Genomic DNA, 1,438 nt, shown 5'->3' with positions numbered 1-1,438 from the left:
CTCCCTCCCTCCCTCTCTTCCTTCCTCCTCTCTCTCTCCCTCCCTCCCTCCCTCGCTCCTTCCCCTGCTCCCTCCCTCGGTTCTTTCTGCTTCTCTCTCCCCTCATTCTCGCTTTCCGTCTCACCCACCCCGATCTCCGTTTCTCTTCCCCTCTTCCTCCGTCACGCGCGCACACACTCTTACCCTTCTCCTTGTTTTTCTGTCATTTGACTTTGCATCTCAAGGCGGCCACCGGCTTCTCTATGAATCCCGTCTGTTGATCTGTCACCCTCCCTCCACCCCCGTCCCCTCCCAGCTCCACTCCTGTACCTGGAGCAAGGCAGGAGAGGCAGCCGAGCAGCATGTCCCGAAGGAAACAGAGCAAACCCAGGCAGATCAAACGTAAGTTTCCTGAGGGGGGCTCCCTCTAACAGACTTTTATTTATCTCGTTCTTGGGAGACGCGAGAGAGGTGGATGTGGGATCAGTAGGGGGGTCCGGAGTACGGACTGATGAAACTTTGGCAGAGAGTCTGAGTAGGGGGAGAGAGAAACGGGACACGAGCGAAAGCTGGGAGCTGCTCCGATGCGGGTTGAGCAAGCTCCTCACTGTCTCGGTTTTTTTCGCTCCTTTGGAGCTCATGCTGCCGCCCCGTAGTCTGTTCAAACTATTGCTCCGTGTTTCGGAGTGGGATCGCTCATGTGTTTTCAAGTTGAACTAGCGCCGGGAGAGCACACAAACCAGCCTCCGAACACCGTCCCTACCTAACTGAGCAACTTCGCGCGCCTAGCGCGTGTGAACAGACCCATGCCGAGCCTGGGCTGCAGTAAGTACCAGAGGACCGCAGAAACGGTGTGCGGGAAAAGACAGCAAATTCCCGCGGGGAGCCCGTGGGCAGCGCCGCGCCGGCCCCGGCCCCGCTGTTCCCCCGGGCCCCGCGGCCGCCCGCGCCGCTCGTGTCCCTCCGGGGCTCGCTCTGCACCCACACCATAGGCGCACACTCGCCTTTGCCGTTTTAGGGGCTTTAACACTTTTGAACTGTTTTCTGTGTTGAGAAACAGGTGTGCTGAAGGCTTTTAGTTGAAAGATACTCTGCCTAATAGTGTTCATAGTTCACTTCTCTTGCCTGTGACACACGACAGTCTTAACTTCATAAACTTTTTTGTGCTTTAGTTTATTCATCTGAACAAGTCTAGCTGTCGGGACTAGAAGTGTCAGGCGTTTCCAAATAGGGTCTATAAATAATTTTGTTATGAAATCAGCCGCACTGGTCTGATGTATTTTCATTGATGTTCTGTATTACAGAACTACATTCAAAGTAACCATCATGGGACGTGGAGAAGCACTTTCACTAGTATTTTCCTTATTGATTTCTGACTTGAGAATGCTTATTGATAGCCCACTTCGGATGGAATATGTATAGAATTGGCAAACTGATTTATAAAAGAAGAAAGTGAGCT

The 1,438-nt window shown here is 52.9% G+C and overlaps 1 protein-coding gene across 2 annotated transcripts in view; it reads left to right on the top strand.

The window, feature by feature from the left end:
- Positions 1 to 40: 40 nt before the first annotated feature.
- The window catches only part of ZFPM2 (zinc finger protein, FOG family member 2), a 308,016-nt gene continuing 306,618 nt past the window's right edge, over positions 41 to 1,438 (top strand). For both annotated transcript variants that reach the window (XM_017730299.1, XM_017730298.1), the window contains exon 1: positions 41 to 381. In XM_017730299.1, the coding sequence (XP_017585788.1) occupies positions 342 to 381 (40 nt within the window). In that variant the 5' untranslated portion in view covers positions 41 to 341. The remainder of the gene's footprint in view (positions 382 to 1,438) is intronic.

This window comes from Corvus brachyrhynchos, unplaced genomic scaffold (assembly GCF_000691975.1).
Source record: "Corvus brachyrhynchos isolate BGI_N302 unplaced genomic scaffold, ASM69197v1 scaffold302, whole genome shotgun sequence".
NCBI lineage: Eukaryota > Metazoa > Chordata > Aves > Passeriformes > Corvidae > Corvus > Corvus brachyrhynchos.
Note: the sequence above shows the minus strand (reverse complement) of the source record. Positions and strands in the feature narration are given on the sequence as shown.